The following is an 18,165-nucleotide window of genomic DNA, read 5'->3' as shown; positions in this document are numbered from 1 at the left end:
CTCTTTAATGTCTGACTTTAATAGAAGACAGCTGGATGTCTTTTGCATTTCTACTTTTGCACTCAATCTGTCGCTATATGTTATTTTTGTTGAAATATATGGAGAAAATATGGCCTGCCATAGATATATAGTTTAAGAAAAGGGGAAAATGTTTTACTAGCCTTTTCAGATAGTTGTGGATATTTTTCTTTGATAATACACCAAAACTTGACAAGTAATAATTTTTAAAAGTTTAGTTGCATATGGAATCTGGAACCAATCAATGACATTTTCATTAAAATCCATTGGTTAATCATGTACTTTCGATGGATCATTTGCCCATCTATGATGTGATAACATTATGCTTTGGTCATTTGGAAAATATTGGTTCATTGAGTTACGCAGATCTTCTAAATGTTGTCGCATTTCATTACACAAGGCAACTAAAAAATCACGTTTATAAATATACCCACAGAAATATCTTCATCAGAAAAGTTTTTAGTATTGGGAAACTGTCAAGTTCATGGTGGCAGATAAAAGTTTTCCAAAATTTTAATTGTTACTTGAAAGTTACAATCTTGTCATGGGCAACAAACACTGTCAGTTGTTTTCCTTTGAAGTGACAGAATCATTTGGATCATTTTTGAGAAAATGCCTGCCAAATGCCGGAGTCTGAATAACCACAGTTTCTCAGCTGTCCTTTCAAGTAGAAATGTGTTCGTGAAAATAGCAGCTAATTCAGCTTGCAACTCAGACAATTGCTTTTCTTACTTCACTAGGCTGCAAAAATGCTTCATGTGTACTTTCCATTTTGTCACATGGGACATTAAAAAGAAAAAACATTTCGTCTTTTGCCTGGACCATTATCCTCGTCTCGGAACTGGTCTGCCTGCTGCTTCTCTTGCCTCGCCTCCAACCCACTCTGTAATTAGAAATATGCTTTCAGAGCTGTATCGTTTACCCCCATCCCACAGGCTTAACACCTGTCAAGGGCTTCTGGTTGCTTTTAGGATAAAGACACCATCTTTAATAGCGTCTACCGGGTCCTGACTTCCTCATCCTGCCCACTTCCCCAGCCCCATCTCAAAGCCTCCCTCCTTCTCTTCGCCCTATTTATACCGCCTTCTTTCCTCAGGAAAGCTTTTCCTGAGCCTGCACTGGGTCGGGTTATGCAGCTCAGAGAGCCGTGCTCCCCGCTTCAGCACGTCCATCCCAGTTATTACACGTTTGTCTCTGTGGTTGTTTAATAATTTGATTCCTGAGACTAGGGTGTCTCAGCTCTGGAGCCATTATCTGGGTTCAAGTCCTCACTTTACCCCTTACTAACTGAGCGACCCTGATCAGGTCGCCTCTCTCTGCCTCAGTTTCCTAATCTATAAAACAAACAAACAAAATAACAACAATCAGGGTCTGAATAGTACTTATTTCTTAGCGTTTTGTCTTAAATTAGCCCATAGGAAGCATTATCTGTGTGTTAGCCATTGAGATTAGGATTACTGGACCTGACTTCTGCTTTCTGGTCTGTTTCCATATCCATTTATTACTTGCCCATTTATGAATGTGATGCCCACTCAAGTTGACATTTTGCTTTGTAACACTGTATCACGAAGGACTTAAATTTCCCCTCAAATGAGTTTCTTGTATTGTTTTTGTTTTAATGGTCCATAATCTCTCACTTGCAATTCAGAATCCATAAAGCTCTGAAACCAAAAAAGTTTTTAGGAACTTGGCAGCACAATCTGACCTGATCTAACATGGGCTGTGTATGTTTTTTGTTGATTCTTCATAGGGAGAATGTATCTATTTAAGTACAGAAGGATTAACATGCTTTGATTACGGGATGCTGCCCAAGAGATGTTATATAATATATAGTATATACGTTTCAGACCTGTAATACAAAAGCTTTGTCTGTTTGTTACAGAGATGCCAGAAAGAAAGAAAAAGGCAAAGCACGTAAATAATACCCCAAATCCTACCCACCATGATGACTGCAGGACAGCTCTGCCCATATCTTTCAATGCAGATTACACATGTTGACAAAAATTTAATAATACTCTACATACCATTTGATAAAGTACTTTTTCATCAACAATGTACCTAGAACATACTTCCTCGTCAACAGAATGCTTTTGGTACTATTTCAGTAGCTGCGCTGTGCTCTATCCCACAGATGTGTCATAATTTATTTAATCACTTCCTTAATTTTGAACATTTATATTGTTTTTCACTTCTTTGTTTTTTTCTTTTTCTTTTTTTAAGATTGGCACCTGGGCTAACAACTGTTGCCAATCTTCTTCTTCTTTTTCTTCTTCTTCTTCTCCCCAAAGCCCCCCAGTACATAGTTGTATATTCTAGCTGTGAGTGCCTCTGGTTGTGCTATGTGGGACGCCGCCTCAGCATGGCCTGACTAGTGGTGTCATGTCCATGCCCCGGATCCAAACTGGCGAAATCACGGGCCGCCGAAGCAGAGCACACAAACTTACCCACTTGGCCACAGGGCCGGCCCCTGTTTTTCACTTCTTAAGATCTCTGTCCCAAAGATTTACAATTTCTTTTTACAAAATTATATATACTTATCACAAAAAATTAAATATTTAAAAATTCAGAACATGATGTCTATAGAAGCTGCTTTGTTGTTTGTACCAATTATAGTGTAAGGATGGACCACCAGCTCTCATTGAAATCATTTAAATTCCTTCCTGACAAACTAGCTTCCTCTCTTGTCCTTTACTAATCCTTTCTTCATGCAGCTTTCAGAATCGTTTGTTTTTTATTTTCTTTCTTTTTTTCTCCTCTAGCTTTGAAAATTTTTAATCAGGAAATCCTTTGTTCAAAAAAATTATGCAGGGGCTGGCCCAGTGTGTGTGCTCCACTTCGGCGGCCCAGGGTTCACAGGTTTGGATCCTGGGCGTGGATCTACACACTGCTCATCAAGTCATGCTGTGGTGGCATCCCACATACAGAATACAGGATGGGATGTTAGCACAGATGTTAACTCAGGGTCAATCTTCCTCACTAAAAAAAAAAAAAAACATAAAAAATTATGCAGCAATGCCATAGATAAAAGTGTTGCTTGGGATGAAGCAGGGCATCTTAACTCTTTCTTTGCCTCTTGCCCACAAATGGCCTCTGAAGAGGGCTTTGCAAAATCTCTAGGGTTCTCTGCACCAGTCCTGTGCACCAGTTTCACCAGTCTGAAAACCACTGATCTGGCTCAATATCTTCATTTTGCTATGAGGGAACTGAGTCTCATGGTGGGGAGTTATCTTTCCAAGACCGCTCAAATCTCTTGGGCTAGTTTGATCTAGAACACACATCTCTAGAGAATTTTTTCTGCCTTCTCTCCACTATATAATGCCACCTAAGCACAAGTCACCTTTGCTCCTATTGAAATCTTTTAAAAAAAAAATCTTTCCTTTTGAAATAATTATAGATTTCACAGAAAGTTGCAAACATGGTACACATTGGTCTAGTGTGCCCATCACACAGTTTTCCCTATTGGTTACATCTTAACGTAACCGCAGTACAATATCAAGACCAGGAAATTGACAATGATATAAAGAGTGTATATAGTTCTATGTCATTCTATCATATGTATAGATTCATATAACCAGCACCACAGTTCATACAAGAACAACAACTCATGTAACCACCACCACCATGTCTCCCTCGTGTTACGCCTTCCCAGTCTCTCTCTCACACACATCACGTCCCAGCAACCACTAATCTGTTCTCCACCTTTATAATTTTGTCATTTAGAGAACGTGATATAAATGGAATCATACAGTATGTGACCTTTCCGGAGATGGCTTTTTCCACTCAGCATAATGACCTTGAGACCCATCAAGCTGTCGTGTTTATCAATAGTTCATTGCTTTTAGTGCTGAGCAGTGTTCTATGGGATGGATGTACCACAAGTAGGATATTTTGATTGTTTCCACTTTTTGGCTATTACAAATAAAGCTGCTGTGATCGATGTACAGGTTTTTTTGTTTTTTTTTTTTTGAGGAAGACCAGCCCTGAGCTAACTACCGCCAATCCTCCTCTTTTTGCTGAGGAAGACTGGCTCTGAGCTAACATCCATGCCCATCTTCCTCTACTCTATATGTGGGACGCCTACCACAGCATGGCTTTTTGCCAAGCAGTGCCACATCCACACCCAAGATCAGAACCAGCTAACCCCGGGCCGCCGAAGCGGAACATGCGAACTTAACTGCTGCGCCACCAGGCCAGCCCCAATGTACAGGTTTTTTTTGTGAACATAAGTTTCCATTTCTCTGAGACAAAGGTTCATGAATGTGATTGCTGGGTCATAAGGAAAATGCATGTTTAGTCTTTTATTTTTATTTTTTAAAATTATTTTACTGAGGTCATATCGGCTTATAAAATTGTGTAATTTCAGGTGTACATTATTATATATCAGTTTCTGTATAGACTGCATCACGTTCACCACCAATAGTATAGTTTTCATCCATCACCATACATATGTGTCCCTTTGCCCCTTCTCCCTCCTGCCACCCCTCTCTAGTAACCACTAGTCTGTTCTCCTAATCTATGTGTTTATTTCCATATATAAGTGAAACCATACGGTGTTTGTCTTTCTCTGTCTGGCTTATTTCCCTTAGCATAATACCCTCAAGGTACATCCATGTTGTTGCAAACGGGTTTTGTCTTTTTTCTGGCTGAGTAGTATTCCATTGTATATATATATATACGACATCTTATCCATTCATCAGTTGATGGGCACTTGGGTTGCTTCCACATCTTGGTGATTGTGAATAATGCTGTGATGAACATAGGGGTGCAGAAACCTCTTTGAATTGTTGATTTCAGATTCTTTGGACAAATACCCAGTAGTGGGATAGCTGGATCGTACGGTATTTCTATTTGTTCAGTCTTTCAAAAGACAGCCAAAATATTTTTCAGAGTGACTGTACCATTTACATTCCCACCAGCAATGCATGAGAGACCCAATTTCTCCACAGTTTTGCCAGCATTTGGAATTGTCACTATTTATTATTTTAGCTGTTTTACTAGATATATACTGATATTTCATTGTGGTTTTAATCTGTTTTTCCCTAATGGCTAGCGATGCTGAACATCTTTTCATGTGCTTATCTGCCATCTGCATATCCTCTTAGGTGAAAAGTCTCTTCATGTCTCTGGTCCATTTTCTAATTGGATTATTTGATTTTTTTTTTTTACTGTTGAAGTTTGAGAACTCTATAAATTCTAAATACGGGTCCTTTAGTAGATATGTGGCTTGCGAATATTTTCTTCCAGCCATAGCTTACCTTTTCATCTTTTTAACAGAAGCTTTTTGCACAGCAAAAAATATTTTTAATCAGTTTTTCTCTTTTATGGATTGCGCTGTGGATGTCCTGTCTAAGAACTTTTCACCAAGCCCTCAGTTCTGAAAATGTTTCTTCTAAAAGTTTTACAGTTTCACGTTTTTAATTTATCTATGATCCATTTTGAGTCAATGTTTGTGTGAGGTGTGGGGTTTATGTCTTGATTCAATTTTTGGCTTACGGATGTCCAGTTGCTTCAGCACCATTTGTTGGAAAGACTATCCTTCCTCTGCTGAATGCTTTCTCGCCATTGTCAACAATCAGTTGACCAGACTCGTGCGGGGCTATTTCTAGGTTCTCTATTGTCCTACATGTCACCTGTATGTCTGTCTTTGCACCAATGCCACAATCTTGATTCCTGTAGCTGTACAGTAAGTCTTGAAATCGGGTAAAGTGGTTTCCCCACTTGATTCTTCTATTCACTAGACCTCAGCTGATGCCACCCTGGCTGGGAGGAGCAGATGCGCCTGGTTACTTCTCCCCGCATGACCTCCATGCCCTGGGGAGTGGGTGGCCTCATTACCAATGGGCAGTGGTGAAAGTTCTGGTTAGGTTTCTTCTGACACCACCCCAGCACGGGTTAGCAAGGGGTGTCTTGTTACCACAGGGTGGGGCTGGGGGTTCAGACTCCCCACCTGACCCTGTCTGACACCACACTGCAGGTGTCGCTTTGGCACAGCTGGGTGAGAGCAGAGAGCTCTCCATTTGGGCTTTGCTGCCATGGTGGGTGTGGGACCACACTTTTCCCGTGGTCCTCGGCTGGGTTAGAGTGACCATTATCTAAAGGTCTTTCCTGCTAGGCTGCCCCGTTCCTGGTCCTTTGGCTGGAGAGAGCAAGCTTTCTTTGGAACTTCTTTGTCTGCACATCTTGCTGGCTTCTGCAGTACCACATCTAGAATATATGTGGCAGCAGAAACCCCAGAGAACGTCCCTCTGTCGTTCTTCAGGCCCTGAGGTCCCTAGAAGGTTTTTCTTCTCTCCACTTTTCAGAGACTTCTAACGTTTGCTGTATATATAATGTTCAGGGTTTTTAGTTTTACTTATTGGGAAAAAAAAGTATTTCTACTCCATCTTTCCAGAAGCAGAAGTCAAAATAATTTTTAAAAAAATGTGAATCAAGAAATGTCTTTCCCTTGTTTCAAATTTTCCAAGGCCTTCCCAATGTGATTAGAATAAAATCCAACTTTCTTATTGGCTGTCAGACCTCACATGGCCTGGCCCCGGCCTCCACTCTGACACACCTCATCCTACCTCTCCCCGCCCCCACGTAGCCCAGCCACATTGGCCTCATTTCTGTTTCTAGAACATGTTGAGCCTTTTTTTTTAAGGAAGATTAGCCCTGAGCTAACATCTGCCACCAATCCTCCTCTTTTTTGCTGAGGAAGACTGGCCCTGAGCTAACATCCATGCCCATCTTCTTCTACTTTATATGTGGGACGCCTGCCACAGCATGGCTTGACAAGTGGTGCGTAGGTCTACACCCGGGATTCAAACCAGTGAACCCTGGGCTGCCAAAGTGGAACATGCACACTTAACTGCTGTGCCACCGGGCCGGCCCCCAGTGTGAGCCTTTTCAGACCATGTGACAATATCGTGCAGTAGTTGTAAACAAAGACTCTGATGTCAGGTGACCTGGTGTGAGTGACTGTGTGACCTCGGGCAAGTTACTTAGCCTCTTTGTGCCTCTATTTCCTCATGTTTAACTTGAGAATAGGAATACTGCCAACCTCACAGGGTGGTTGGAAAGATTAAATGGGTTACTGCATGTGAAGTACTTAAATGTGTTCTAAAACCACGCAAGCAATGCCCAGCACATGGGGAGCGCTCAATAGCACTCAATTAGCTAGTGGGCTGACGCACTCTGCTCTTGCATCGCTGTTCCTGCTTCCTGGAATCCCCTTCCTGCAGCTCCTTTTTGCAAGCCTGCCTCATTTAATGCTCCAAGCCTCAGCTCAGCGGCCGCCTTTGAGAGAGGCGTCCCCTGACCGCTTCTCAACAGCAGCGTCTCTCCATCTCTCTGGAGCCTATCTTTCTACCACTGCACTTTCAGCGCTTCGCTATCCTGCTAACTTACTCCTTGTTTACTACTTGTCTCCTTCCATGTGGACATAAGCTTCACGAGGGGCAGGGCCTTGTCCCTTACTTACTGTCCTAGCCTCAGAGACCAGGACAGAGCGGGCACACAGAAGAGTCTTGACGCATACTTCTTGAACGGATGAAAGAATTCAAGTTGTTTACAATTATGCCCTTATTACAAACAATGCTACAGTGGACATTATTGTAGTTAAATTTTGGTTTACATCCTTAAAAATTTTTTTTAGGATGAGCCTTCTAAAGTGGAATTATTGAGTCAAAGCATATGCAAATTGCCTTTTAGACAGAGTGCACTAACGTATTGTCCTGCCAGCATTGTGTGAGTGTGCTGGCATTCTGCACCTTTGACTTGGGGCTTTAGGAGAAAAAAGGCAAACCTTAAAAACATCCTCTCCCTCCTGTACTTACACATTCTAAATAATTATCCAATATCCTATTATATTTTGCTGACAAGGACACTGAGGCCCTGAGGTTAAATAGCGTCCCCAAGGTTGCGCATGGTAAACGGCAGAGCTGGGATCCTGAGTCAGGCAGAGTGGCTCTTGACTCTGCTCGTAACGTCAAGATGTTCCTTTTCTCTCTGCATGCTCCTCAGTGATTCCCGGGCATCGGGACATCTGAGAACTCTAGCTCCACCTGCTGACCGGAAGACACAGCAACCCCAGCTGGGGCGAGGAGCAGAATGAGAGGTGGGCTGGGGAAGGGGCGAGAGGAGCGAGCACTAACCGGGGCAGGGGCTCCTCTTGCCTCCAGAGCTCATCTGATGGGACAGGCAGAATCAACACTGGTGATTCCTTTTGCAGTTTTCAGTTCTAATCCTCCTGCTCTGCTTTGCGAATCCTGAGTTCAGCCTTCGGAACTTTGCCCAGGTGAGTCTGGATTCTTGGGTGGCTCTGCTGCGTTGGGATGGGTGGGTGCGGCCAAGCTCTGCTCCTTGAGAAGCCCAAGCAGTACCTTGCCGACAGGGCCTCCTTATAGGCGACCCGCTCTTTCCACTGCCCAGGCCCCAAATCGCTGCCTCTTCTTAGCTGATCATTCCAAACTCTCTGCACCCTGCTCCTGCCTGCTCTCCCCAAAGCCAAAGTTAGATTTTTCACCCCGTGTTCCCAAAAGCACTGGTTCTAATTTGATCACGCACAAGAATCACCCTCGGGGCTTATTAAAAAGGGCACATCTCAGATACCCTGGGAAATTTGAACACTGATGAGATTTGATATTAAGGAATTGTTGTTGAATTTTAGGCATAACCATGGTATTAAGTATACATGTATGTGTATACATATGTATATATATGAAAGAATCCTTATTTTTTTAGAGATACATAGTAAAATATTTTTTTTATTTTCTTTTTTAAAGATTTTATGTTTTTCCTTTTTCTCCCCAAAGCCCCCCGGTACATAGTTGTATATTCTTCGTTGTGGGTCCTTCTAGTTGTGGCATGTGGGACGCCCCTCAGTGTGGTTTGATGAGCAGTGCCATGTCCGCGCCCAGGATTCGAACTAGCAAAACACTGGGCCGCCTGCAGCAGAGCAGGTGAACATAACCACTCGGCCACGGGGCCAGCCCCCATACTAAAATATTTTGAAAGAAAGAATATGATGTAAGGGATTTGCCTCAAAATAATCCGAGGCAGGCAGAAGCGGGTGGGGGCGTGGACGGCTGCACAATTCAATAGGTGTTGACCGCTCAGTGGTCTGGACGTGGGGGTTCCTTTTTACAGATGCTTTAATTTTTCCAGAATAAAAAGTAAAAAAACAAAGCACCCTTCATTCTGGGGTACGTTTCACAGGCACCCCAGGTGGGTGCATGCCGGGGATCTACCCACCCTACCTGGAGAAACAGCTCTGCGGGGCTCATGGACGTGAACTCAGGCGGTCCTGCAGAGTAACCCCTGGGCCAGAGCAAAGGGCCTACTCGGTTCACCTCCCTGCGCCTTCCCCCTCCGCCAAATAAATGGGGACAACAGGGGTGCTCAGGGAGATGAGGGTGCATATCGTGTCTGGCCTTGTCTCTTTTTACCTGGGCCGCCTGGAAGCTGAATTTTAGCCAGTGCGGATTTATACGGATTTGTCTGTCTATTCTTCTTTGGAAGTAAAGAGGTTTTGAAAATAATTGTTGATAGGATGGTGTGATTTTTTTTTTTTCTTTTCCAAAACTTTTTTTAATGTTCTTTCATTTGTGCAATGAGAAGAGGGAGTGTTTGGGTGCCCTGGGTGGATGCCTCAGAAGGCTGTCTCTGCGCCCTTCTGAGGCCCCTTCCCAAACCCCGCACTCCGCGGGGGGTGAGGTACTTTCCTCCGAGAAGAAAGTCACTGCTTCCTGGTGGGGCCCCAAGGTCGTGGCCGAGGGCACAGGTGGGGCGGGGGAGGAAGGGGTTTGAGCAGGGCCAGCCGGCGCGGCAGGTTTGTCCTCGTCCGCTACGGGCCCGGTGTTGATACAACAGAGCCTGGGAAGGAGAAGCAGCCGGGAGTGGCTAGTCGCCGCCTGCGGAACCCCGGCCGGGCTGGTCCCACCCGCCCGTCGCCCGCCGCCGCGCCCCGGGGGCTCCCTGCCAGGGGTCGGAGGAAGGAAGCCGCCGGAGAGCCGAGCCCCAGCGCCCGCTCCAGACCCCCAGCCCGGGACCTGCTCCGATGCAGCTGGGGTAGGAAGGTCCTTACCCTGCGCCCTGCGGTCTGCATGAAGCTGTCTTATGTCTCTTTTCTGTGAAAACATTGCCTTCTTTTTCAGAAAGGGCGGTTTGAAAAGTGGATTTATCTGCGTGTCAAAAGGCAAAATTAGTCTATAAAGGGGGAAACATTCGTGGAGCATCTGCTTTATGGTTGAGCTAGACTGGGGATAGGATGAAAAAGATGACGTAGGTCTAACCTCATGGATTTTTCTGGCTAGCGGGCAATTCAGACCTTAAGCAAGTAGTTGCAGATGGTTTCTATCTGGGGGCATGGAGGAGGGGGCTTCCTTCTTTGGGGTTTGGTGGTGACCGGGAAAGGCTCATGGAGGAAGAGGATCCTTACATGGAGACCCCAGGAATGACAGGATTATGTGAGGTGTCGGGGTGATGCAGGGTGGGGAGGAAGAGGTTGAGGTTCCAAATCTAGGGGAAAGCATGGATAAAGGTCCTGGGGCAGGAGGGAGCGCAGGGAGAAATTCCAAGTGTCTGGCAGGCAGCATGAAGAGACATAAAGCTGGAGGGGAAGGCAGAGAGGCCGGATTATGCTGCCTTTTGTTGGCCAGGTCAAGGGTTTTAGACTGTATCCTGTGGGGAAATGGGACAACAGAAGGATTAAGATAGGAGGGATAGACCCCGTGTCCGGCAAATAGTAGATACTCTACAGGTTATAAAGTGACATGGGGTGAAAGGGGCTCCCTCTGGAGATGCGATCCTTCTTCCAGAAGGCTAGGCTTTGGGGAAAACAATTCGGTTTGGCAGCAGTAGGGCAGTCTGGAGCGTCTGTGGTGGGAACGGATTCTGACGAATATCCTTTTTTTATATAGAGGATATACAGATTTATTTCATTCCTGCTGACTACACAGGGCTCTGTGGTATCGGTTTAATCCTTCCTCTGTTGATGAATGTCCAGGTTAGATCCACTGGTTATAATTATCAGGTACAATGTTATCAGAAATGCCCTTGTGCACCCATTTTCCCATGCATCTCCGAGTTTATCTGGATGAAGGGCAGTGGAAATCTCCAGTATGAGTCGTATAAAATTTGATATTGACAAGTTGCTCTCTGAAAAAGCTGCATAAATTTATTCTTCAACTGCTAAGTGAATGAAAATGCCTGCTTCCTCCACAGCGGGAGTCTTTAAATCATGTTTTTCAATCCTTTGCCAATCTGATGGGGTGGTGAAAAGTGCCATCTTGTTTTTGGTTTATACTTTTAAAATCAGGAGAGATTCCTGTTGGATCTTTCCTTTTCCTGTTGGATTTTAATTTAACTCGACTAAAAACAGTTTCCATCCCAGGGTTTCCGCACAGCTGTTACCTCAGATCTGTTTGTCTCCTGCAGACCAAGGCTGGGTCAAGATGGCGTCTGTGTTTCGAAGTGAGGAGATGTGTCTGTCACAGCTGTTCCTCCAGGTGGAGGCTGCCTATTGCTGTGTGGCTGAGCTTGGAGAGCTTGGATTGGTTCAGTTCAAAGATGTAAGTACTGAGGAGGAAGGTGGAGTGATATTGGAGAATGCTTTCATACCATTTCTTGGTAGTGAACAAACTGCAGGGAGAAGAGCCCTGAGCTCGAATAGACGGAACTCAGTGGTTCCAGTCCTTCTGGCTCAGATTTGCGATAACATCGGGCAGGTGACTTGCAAACGATCTCCCTTCCTCCATGCGTGTCTCCTCTAGAGGAATGTTTTGAAACTAATGCACTCACTATGTGTTAGATGGGTTGTATTTTACTTCCTGCGTAGCATCTTCAAGGCATTGGATATAGCCAATGGGCAGGTGGATATAGCCAGTGGGCACGTGGGTTACCAAACCTTGTTCTCAGGACAGATACCTATTCTTCCTGACCAGTGGGTCTGAGGACAAAGTGTCCTAGAATCCACAGTCTCCCTAGAGTGACATTGTAAGGCTAGACTGTCTTGAGTGTGATGTCAGGGTATCGTTTCCCGGGGGCAGTTTAAGATCCTCGCCAAGGCCAAGGTCAGAACCAAGCTCTTGCATGGAGAGATCACGTCTTGTTCCTTGCGTCCCTACTCCCTAGCACAGGACCTGCCGTGAGGCAGTTCCCCAGTGACATTTTTTGGGCAGGGTTGAGGGTCGCCACCCCAAGGATGCTGAATTTGTGTTGATGACTGCGATGCATCGCATGGAGCTGTGTAGTTTTCAAGGTCCTGTTATGTTCTTGGCTCCACTGAGGACTTCAAGGCTCATTGGGATAGCAAATACAGCTAAAGGAAAGGAAATCCTAGCTGTGGGAGGATGTTTGTCTTAGAAGGATAAGAAGGCCAGAGCTGAGGCATTTGGGGATTGGGTGTAAACATCAAAGTGTGTTTTGCCTGTAACTCATCTCTCTTGTGCATGGAAACCTCTATTCCTAAGATGATTCCAGCAACGTTCTCCAGCATTAAAAAAATAATAATAATAAAGAAAGGGAATATGTTGGCAGCTGTTGCTACTAATGTGTGCCTTGTGATTTTTTCCTCTCTCTAGTTAAATGTGGCTGTGAACAGCTTCCAAAGGAAATTTGTGAATGAAGTCAGAAGGTGTGAGTCGCTGGAGAGAATCCTCCGTAAGCCAGTTTTCTGCTTACTGTCTGAATGTGAATGGGCACCTGGGAGGTTAATGGTTTGCAGAACAAGGTTAACAAACCGGTCCCTATTGTAATACTTTACGAGGTGATCCTGGAGACAGGGTGGGGGAGGCTAGAGATGGGATCCATGTGCTGCGGCAGGTCCTGGGGCGATTCAGGCAGCTCAGCTGGCCAAAAGGCACCTGCCCTGCTTGACCTCATTTCTCAGGAATGAGAAAACGCAGTCACCTTGGGCTCTCTGGTGGGGTTTCATCCCTCAGGTTTTCTGGAAGATGAGATGCAAAATGAGGTTGAGGTTCAATTGCCTGAGAAGTCCCCACCGACCCCTCTGCCACGGGAAATGATTACCCTGGAGGTAGGTTCTTCCCCACTTTGCTAAGGACAGTCATGAAGCCTGTCTCCTGGGGAGTCTGGGAGCCACTCATGGATCCTTTACCCGGTTCCTGAAGGCGTTGAGGCGGATTTATGTAGTTGTCCACTTTTCAGTGTTACTCCCTCGGGAAAATCCTATTGCCCAATTCTTAGAGTCACTCCTCCTGATCCAGGAGAGAGCTCTTTTTCTCTCCCAACACAGCCCTGGGGAAGTGCACCCCAGTTTGAGGAGTGGTTTCCTTTGTGGGCATAAGATTCTTATAGGGAGTGCGGTCTTGTCTGTACGGTCCCACTGAACAGGGCTTATGCTAGCACACTGGGATGTTCTCTTTCTTTTTTTAAAACTATTGTCTCCATGCTGTACATCACATCCCTGGGAGTTATTTGTCTTATTACTGGAAGTTCATACTTTCTGACCACTTTCACCCATTTCGCCCCCACCTCCCCCTGCCTCTGGCAACCAGCAATCTGTTCTGTGTATCTATGAGTTCTTTTTTTTAAGTTTCCACATATAAGTGAGATCATGCAGTATTTGGCTTTCTCTGTCTACCTTATCTCACTTAGCATAATGCCCTCAAGCTCCATTCATGTTGTTGCAAAAGGCAGGATTTCCTTCTATTTTATGGCTGAATAATATCCATTTGTGTGTGTGTGTGTGTGTGTGTGTGTGTATATATATATATATATATATATATATATATATATATATATATATATATATACAAAATCACATCTTCTTTATCCATCCCTCTGTTGTTGGACACTTGGGTTATTTCCATGTCTTGGCCATTGTAAATAACGCTGCAATGAACATGGGGAGGCAGATAGCCTTTCGAGGTAGAGATTTTGTTTCCTTCAGATAAATACCCAGAAGTGGAATTGCTGGATCCAATAGGATGTTTCCTAATTATCTGTCTGGTGGGAAAAAGCTGGTGCCTTGAGACTACTCTAGATTCAGGCGTCTCCTCAGACTGGCTTCTGAGGTCAGCTAAAGCAGTTTTCGTTAGTCAAGGACTTCATGGCTGGTGGGACTCTCCTCCTTTCTTTCCCTTCTCTACTTCCTTTTATAAAACATTGAGTGCCTGCCATGTGCAAGGCACCTTAGAGAGAAATAAAATATGGATGGCCATACCCTCTAGCAGCTTCTAGAGCAGATGGTGGGGAGAGGAGGGAGGGGCGGGAGGTGGGAGAGAATGTTGAAAGCTGGGCAGAGCCAGATCCTGGAAGGCCCTGTAGACCTTGATACGAAATTGGATTTGTTTGTCCTCAGGAGGAAGGACTTACAGCTTCACTGAGCCGAGCCTTATCTCTGCTGGGTGTTTTTTTTTCTTTCAAGGTAACTTAAAATTCTTGAAATTTTTGAAGCCATCAGTAGGAGAAATCTAGATACTCTAACAGATATATGAGACTGGCAACTCCCCTAGAAAATATTTTGGATCTTGTCATATTGAAATCTGGATGTCTGGGGAGAAAACTTTTCACTAGTATGAATAGGATCTCCATAAAATCGTCTCCAGTTTCCATCTTATCACTGGTCTTCCAGTACCAGCCTCCCGCCGTCGTCTCCTGCAGCCTCCTTAACACCTAGACGTGTTCTTGTGGACTGTGGATGTCATTCTCGCTTCTGCTCTCAGCCTAATCCTACTTCTGAGTTTTGGCAATAGTTTTCTAGGTTTCCCAGCTTTTTTCGTAGCCATTCCAGTCTCTTCTGCCTCTTACCACCAGCCTAATTTCTGTCATGGTACTGCTTTCTCTTGCCACTTCGCTGCTCAGGAATGCACAGTGGTTCCCTTCTCACCTATGTCCGGTCCACCTCGGCCCTCAGAGCCTGCTCCGCCCAGCCCTGTCCTACCTCTCAAGTCCTTCGCTCTCCTTGGGCTGGTCCCTTGATTGTTCTCTGCTTGCCTCAGGTTCATCTCTCAGTTCCAAGCGGTTGTTCGCACTGTACCTCAGGAACAGAGCCTGGAGTGCCTTCCGTGTATACACCCATGGCTTTTCTCAATTCTAACCACACCTCCAGGCTCAGTTTAATTCCCACCTGTTCTGTAAAGCCTTCCCCTGCCATGCCAAGATGCATGAATTCCAAGTTCCTCAGACCGTCTATTGGGCTTCTGGGCCATATGCATTTTCATAATTTACCCGCTGATTCAGCGGTTCTCAAACTTCTTGAGTTCAGACATCTTTATACTCTTAAACATTATTGAGGATCCCAAGGAGCTTTATTTATGTGGGTTATATTTATTGATATTTACTGCATTAGGAACTAAAACTGAAAAAAAATTTATTAATTCATTTAAAAATAACAATAATATCTCATTACACGTTAGCTTTTTTAAAATGAAAAATAACTGTATTTTCCAAGAGAAAAACTTTAGGGAGAAGAGTGGCATTGTTGGCAAATTTCTTAAATGCGTGACAATAGAAGACTGGCTTCCCACGTCTGTTAGGCTTTGAATCTGTTCCGATATGTTGTTCTCGTTGAAGTATGTAAAGGTAATTCAACCTTGCACAGATCCGTAGTTAGAAAAGGGGGGGGAGTATTTTAACAGCCTTTTCAAATAATTGTGGATACTCTTCTTTGATGTTACATTGAAACTTGACGAGCATGGAGACTTTCTTGCTTTTGTTAAACAGGTAGCAAGGGTTTTTGTTTCTAAATTGAGTTGGTTGTATGTTTCAGACAGTACCTTAAAAAATCACTTCATCCAAATGAGTCTGGTGTGGGCTGACTGGTTGGTTTTGAAACTGTGCGCTCTCATACATTTGTAGTGATAACTAGTGAGACAAGAGACAATCAGATTTGTGCCAACTGTCTTTCCTCAGTATTTTCCTTCTGGGTATTATTTATTGTAAAGATGATATTAAAGCACCGTGAGCTTATGAGAGTAATATCTGTCTTACCATTGATCACACAGATTGATTGATTGATCTGACTGATCTGGCGGTTAGTTGAGTGTTCCTCCAAAATTCCTAGAGAGGAGAATCCTTCTGGCAAGAGTACACAAGTGGCTTGGGGTCCTTGCCTTGTAGAATTTCTAATGAGGCTTTGTAACAATCTTAGAGGGAATATTAATTCAGAAAAAAAAAAATCTACCCACAAATCCACTGTCTCAGCAAAAACTGCCTTCATTTTTCTGTTTTCAGGCTTTATTCTTACCAGCCACATTTTTATATAATTACCTATCCATAATATACATTATAGTTTTCTACTTTTTGCATTTACTATCCCATTGTAAACCATTTCTTAGCTATTGCATTGTTCTCCAAAATAATTTTAATGGCAGCATTATTATTAATGGAATCATTAAGTGAATAGAGAAAATGGTTAAAAAATGGGGATTTCATTTTTCCCCAACGTTGTGCCACTATAGTCAGTGTTCAAAATTCAGGGTAGTGATTATCTCTGAGAGGGGAGAGAATGGGTTGCAACTGAAGCTGGGTGATGAGTGTATGAGATTCACTATGCAGTTCTCTCCACTTACGTATGTTTGAAATTTTCCATCATAAAAATGTTAAATATTCCACTTTGTTTGATATTAATATGCTTTTTTGAGGGGTGAAGAACTAACATTTGCATGGATATCTTTTTTATTGTTTATGTTTTTCTCTTTGGTGAGAGTGACTCAAACAAATTAGAAAAAATCTAGCATGATAATCTCTGTCTTTTAATGTAACTTTAATCCATTTTCATTTATTGTGATTACTGATTTACTGGCTTTTTGGTTTACCATTTCCTCTGTCTTTTTCTCCTCTTTCTTGCCTTTCTGTAATACCATCCAACCCTTTTCCCCCTTCTCCTGATTTGGAGGCTATAGATTATAGTTACGCTTAACATTTCAAGATGCATACTTAGTAGAGTTTTCTTGGTAACCTCTGCTGCTGGGTGAATGATTATTCCTTTGTGGGCTGTGTCTTTTTTTCCTCCTAATAGCATTTCAAGTTTTATCTTTGTTCTATAGTTTTACTACAATGTGTTTAAATATGGCTTTATTTGTAATAGTTTTTGTTAAGTATTGAATTGATACAGTAGAATTTTTAGAAAATATGTGTAAGATACAAAGAATAACAATATAGCAAACACCAAGTGCCACCACCCTGTGTAGGATGACAGGTGACCACACAGTGATGCTCTTAAGGCCCTTGGCGTGCCCTCCACAGCCACCCTTCCCCTCCTCACCCTCCTCTCATGACTGCTCTCGTCTTGGAAATAACCTCTATTCTGAATTTTGACTTTGTTTTTTTCTTGTTTCTTCATCGTTGTATTAAATCTTTAGTTTTCCAGATAGCATATGGTTTAGCTTTGTACATTTTAAAGTTTTATATAAATGGAATCATGTTGTTTATTCTATTGCAACTTGCTGTTTTCTTACATCATTTTATTTTTAAGCCACCATATTGTTTCATGTTTCTGAAATTAATTCATGTTCACTGTTGGATAGTGTTTCTTTTATTAAATATACCACACTTTATTCGTTCTGTTGTCGATGGACATTTGGACAGATGAGAAATGAGCTTTCATACTTTTAAATTATTTGCTAAATCTCAGTAGTGCATTCACAAATTGTGTCCAGTAGAGAGCTGATCCTCACCTGTTCAATTTTGAATTTCAAGAGCTATATTTAGCATTTCCAGGATTTCTAAATAATTTTCTTTTTATATTTGCTTGTTCTTTCATTTTAGCACGTTTGTTTAATAGTTTCTTATTTTTCTTTTTAGTGAAAGTAATGCCTTCATTATCTCTTTGAACATTCTTTAAAAACTTTAAACTCTTTTTCAGTGTTTATATTCTATAAACATAATTTCACCCAGGGTGATCTTGTGTTTTGATTGTTGATTTTCTTGGTGATTTTTCTCGTCATTAGAGTTCTTTGCGAGCCGCCTTCTTTTTGCATGCTCATTTTGGAAGGGAGGTTGTTTTTGTCTTCTTGCCTCTGTGCTCACCCTTCTCTGGGTAGCCTTTTTCTCTTGCTTGTATTTGGCTCTCCAGAGCCCAACCCAGAACTGGTGGTTTCTCTTTTTATATTTGATCATTACAATGTGTTTGAGGCAGAAGGAATTACTCACTAAAGAGTGAGAAGTCACTCTGGACAGTGTGAATTCACTCTAGCTTCCCTT

The 18,165-nt window shown here is 43.2% G+C and overlaps 1 protein-coding gene across 3 annotated transcripts in view; it reads left to right on the top strand.

Moving 5' to 3' along the window:
• Positions 1-18,165, top strand: part of ATP6V0A4 (ATPase H+ transporting V0 subunit a4) — a 72,807-nt gene that overhangs the window by 13,967 nt on the left and 40,675 nt on the right. The window contains exons 2-6 of one of the 3 annotated variants that reach the window (XM_070617849.1): positions 8,020-8,113; positions 8,228-8,293; positions 11,434-11,567; positions 12,579-12,657; positions 12,939-13,033. In XM_070617849.1, coding sequence (XP_070473950.1) covers positions 11,451-11,567; positions 12,579-12,657; positions 12,939-13,033 — 291 coding nt within the window. In that variant the 5' untranslated portion in view covers positions 8,020-8,113; positions 8,228-8,293; positions 11,434-11,450. Of the gene's footprint in view, positions 1-8,019; positions 8,114-8,227; positions 8,294-9,595; positions 10,066-11,433; positions 11,568-12,578; positions 12,658-12,938; positions 13,034-18,165 lie in introns of those variants that run through there. The other 2 variants (XM_070617848.1, XM_070617850.1) reach the window with 2 other exon arrangements.

Source organism: Equus przewalskii, chromosome 4 (assembly GCF_037783145.1).
Source record: "Equus przewalskii isolate Varuska chromosome 4, EquPr2, whole genome shotgun sequence".
Classification (NCBI taxonomy): domain Eukaryota; kingdom Metazoa; phylum Chordata; class Mammalia; order Perissodactyla; family Equidae; genus Equus; species Equus przewalskii.
Note: the sequence above shows the minus strand (reverse complement) of the source record. Positions and strands in the feature narration are given on the sequence as shown.